Source organism: Pygoscelis adeliae, unplaced genomic scaffold (assembly GCF_000699105.1).
Source record: "Pygoscelis adeliae isolate BGI_AS28 unplaced genomic scaffold, ASM69910v1 Scaffold36, whole genome shotgun sequence".
In the NCBI taxonomy this organism is placed as follows: domain Eukaryota; kingdom Metazoa; phylum Chordata; class Aves; order Sphenisciformes; family Spheniscidae; genus Pygoscelis; species Pygoscelis adeliae.
Genome location: NW_008824934.1, coordinates 5,921,629 through 5,925,165, shown reverse-complemented (window position 1 = coordinate 5,925,165; position 3,537 = coordinate 5,921,629). Strand labels below are relative to the sequence as shown.

At 55.8% G+C, this 3,537-nt stretch overlaps 1 protein-coding gene across 1 annotated transcript in view; it reads left to right on the top strand.

The window, feature by feature from the left end:
• Positions 1–3,537, top strand: part of ARHGEF10L (Rho guanine nucleotide exchange factor (GEF) 10-like) — an 82,097-nt gene that overhangs the window by 13,807 nt on the left and 64,753 nt on the right. Inside the window, 3 exon segments of the mRNA XM_009325317.1 lie at positions 866–1,040; positions 2,986–3,108; positions 3,206–3,525. Coding sequence (XP_009323592.1) covers positions 866–1,040; positions 2,986–3,108; positions 3,206–3,525 — 618 coding nt within the window.

Genomic DNA, 3,537 nt, shown 5'->3' with positions numbered 1-3,537 from the left:
AAATAGTATTTGATGGAGAGCTGTGTAATAGGGTCTTGGGTCCGCCTGGGTGGGACCGGTGACCTGGGAATAAACCATCAGGGAATAAATCCCATGTCGGGTGGGGAACGAGGGGGAGATGACCTAGAAGTCTCTATCCACCCCCATTTTGTACAAGCTTTTTGGGGGGATGCTTTACGCCGGTCCTCTCCGGGAAGGGGATCAATACCTGCTCCTCTTTTTTTTTTTTATCTAAAGCAAATTTTAAAGCAAAAAATGTTCCAAAGCCATAGGAGAAATGAAGGCGAAGTCGCTGCGTGCAGGTTTCTCCCCCAGTGATTTAATCCTTCGATGCTAATATGAGTTTTTTACGTTGGGAAATCTGCAGCAGGGGTGATTTTTGATACAAAAAGGTGTTTTTCCTGCAGTTTGCCTCCCCTGTCTGATAAGGAAATGCTCCGGCAGGGAGCTTGGGAAGCAGATGGGACCAGTCCATGATCCCCAAATAGCTCTTGCAGGGGAGCTGAGCCTTTGATGGCTGGTTTTTTTGGGGTTGGAGGGAAGATAGAAGGTCTCGTCCCATCTTGGGATGGATTTTGCAGGTGCATCTAGTCCGGGAAAGTCTTTTAAAGAAGAAAAAAAAAACCTGGAGGGGTGGGAAAGGCTGTATTATCATCCAAAAAAATCCCAGGAGGGGTTTGGAGACGGGCTGGTTTCAGTGTCCTCTGCCCAAGCCGGAGCTGGCGAGGAGGAATGGGACCTCAAGGATGCTCTGGTCCCCTCCCCGTGCAGCTTTGCAGCCCTAAGCCCTGGAGAGAGTCTGAGGTAGCAGCAATTTTAGGGAGCAGCCCCTTTGATTTCCTTTTTGCAATTCCCCTTTTGGCAGCAAACCTTCGAGGCCCACCCGGACACGGAGGCCAGCGTCACGCACATGATCAAGGCGGGCAGCGGGGTCTGGATGGCCTTTTCCGTGGGCTCCTCCATCCGCCTCTTCCACACCGAGACACTGGAGCATCTGCAGGAGATCAACATCGCCACCAGGACCACCTTCGTCCTGCCGGGTGAGCTTCCCCCCGGCTCTTAATTGCAATTAACGGGCAAGTTGGGGCATCACTCCATAGATGTGTTGCTTTGCTTTATGGCTGTGCTGATTTGCAGAGAAACCGTGCAAGGAATTTATCTGGTTCATGGTGTAAAGGTTTGAGCTTGGACCTCGGGGGGTCTCTCCTCATTGACTACGGAGGTGGGGCTGGTGGCATCCTTGCACCTGTAGGTGCATCCGTGCATCCCATCTTTGCACCTCTGCTCCTGTACGTGTACCTTATCCGTGCACCCCCACCCTTGCACATGGGCGTGCATTCACTCACTCCGTCTTTGCACCCGTGCATGCATCCGTGCATCCCATCTTTGCATCTGTGCACCTCATCCTTGCACCCATCTTTGCACCTGTCCATGCAGCCGCGGAACCCATCTTTGCACCTCTGTGCACCCCATGCTTGCACATCCACGCACCCATGCATCCTTGCACCCCATCTTTTGCACTTCTGTGCATCCTTGCATACATCCACGCACCCCATCTTTGCGCTGTGCCTGCATCCACATACCCATCCTTGCCCCTATCTGACCTGTGCCTGCATCCTTGCAGCCCATCCTTGCACCTGTGTGCATCCTTGCGTGCATCCATGCATCCCGCTTGGCACCTGTGTGTGCGTCCTTGCGCCCATCTTCGTCCCCATGCATGCATCCTTGCGCCCCATCCTTGCGCCCATCTTCATCCCCATGCACGCGTCCTTGCGCCCCATCCTTGCGCCCATCTTCATCCCCATGCACGCGTCCTTGCGCCCCATCCTTGCGCCCATCTTCATCCCCATGCACGCGTCCTTGCGCCCCATCCTTGCGCCCATCTTCATCCCCATGCACGCGTCCTTGCGCCCCATCCTTGCGCCCATCTTCATCCCCATGCACGCGTCCTTGCGCCCCATCCTTGCGCCCATCTTTGTCCCCATGCACGCGTCCTTGCGCCCCATCCTTGCGCCCATCTTCATCCCCATGCACGCGTCCTTGCGCCCCATCCTTGCGCCCATCTTTGTCCCCATGCACGCGTCCTTGCGCCCCATCCTTGCGCCCATCTTCATCCCCATGCACGCGTCCTTGCGCCCCATCCTTGCGCCCATCTTTGTCCCCATGCACGCGTCGTCCCCACGCACGCGTCCTTGCGCCCGTCTTCGTCCCCATGCACGCGTCCTTGCGCCCGTCTTCGTCCCCACGCACGCGTCCTTGCGCCCCATCCTTGTGCCCATCTTCGTCCCCATGCACGCGTCCTTGCACCCCTGTGTGCATCCATGCATGCACCCCGCCGCCATCGCCCCGTGCGCCCCGTTTTCCCCAGCTTACCGTCCAGCACCACCTCCTAGCCGTGTCCACCCATCCTGCTCTCACCCGCCCCAGGCCTGCCAGGTTGTCTCCCCCCTTGTTCCAGCTACAGAGCAACATAATTGTGTAATTAGTTATAAGCACGATACTCATGTAAGTCGCTTTTTTCTTTTTTTTTTTTTAGGGCACGTTAAAATATTTATCACTTCCTTTTCTTCCTGGGCGAGTGAGCGTTGGGTATTAATGCGTTTTTGAACTCGTGCTCCCTCATCCTTTTTAACTTGACAGGTCATTAATAAAGTCCTCCTGGAGAAACTGGAGTTGCATCTCCGCAGATATATTGCTTCGCCGAGTCCGACGCCATGCAGCGCTGAGTCCCGGCAATAAAATATTCATTTGCCATTAGAAGCCTCACTTTCTTCCCCCCCCCTCCTGCCTCTTTTTATTTTTTTATATTTGTAGCACTCTCCCTGGCATGGAGACCTTCGTGCAAAGATGCCGCTTGGTTTTGGGGGGCTCTGGAGTGTGTTCCCCATGAAAAATCCGCTGGTGAGGGGCTATCTGGGAAGATGCTGCTGCAAAATCATCCCTCACACTCTTTTTTTTCTTTCTTTCTTCCCCCCCCCCTCGCAGGACAAAAACACGTCCGGGTCACCAGCCTCCTCATCTGCCAGGGTTCGCTCTGGGTGGGCACCGACCAGGGCATCATCGTGCTGCTGCCCGTGCCCCGCTTGGAGGGCATCCCCAAAATCACCGGTGAGCACCCAAAAAACCCCTCCCTACGTGGGTGCAGCCTTATGTTTGGGCTCGTTTTTAGCAAAACCCCTCTTTTTTTTGTGTTTTTTTTTGGCAGGAAAAGGCATGGTGTCCCTCAACGGGCACGGTGGCCCCGTGGAGTTTTTGGCGGTGGCGTTGAGCACCCTGGCCCCCGACGTGCTAAAGGGCGACCAGGAGGAGGAAGAGGAGGGTGAGGAAGAGAAAACCCCCGAGCTGGATGGCCCCCCGCCTCGGGAAATGAGAAAAAAAGGGATTTTATTGCAATATCGCCTCCGATCCACCTCCCACCTCCCCGGGCAGCTGCTGTCGGTGCGGGAAGCGCCGGTCGGCGGCACGCCGGCACACACCGAGGAGGACGGCTCCATCTACGAGATGGCCGATGGCCCCGTCGTCTGGGTGCGGAGACGA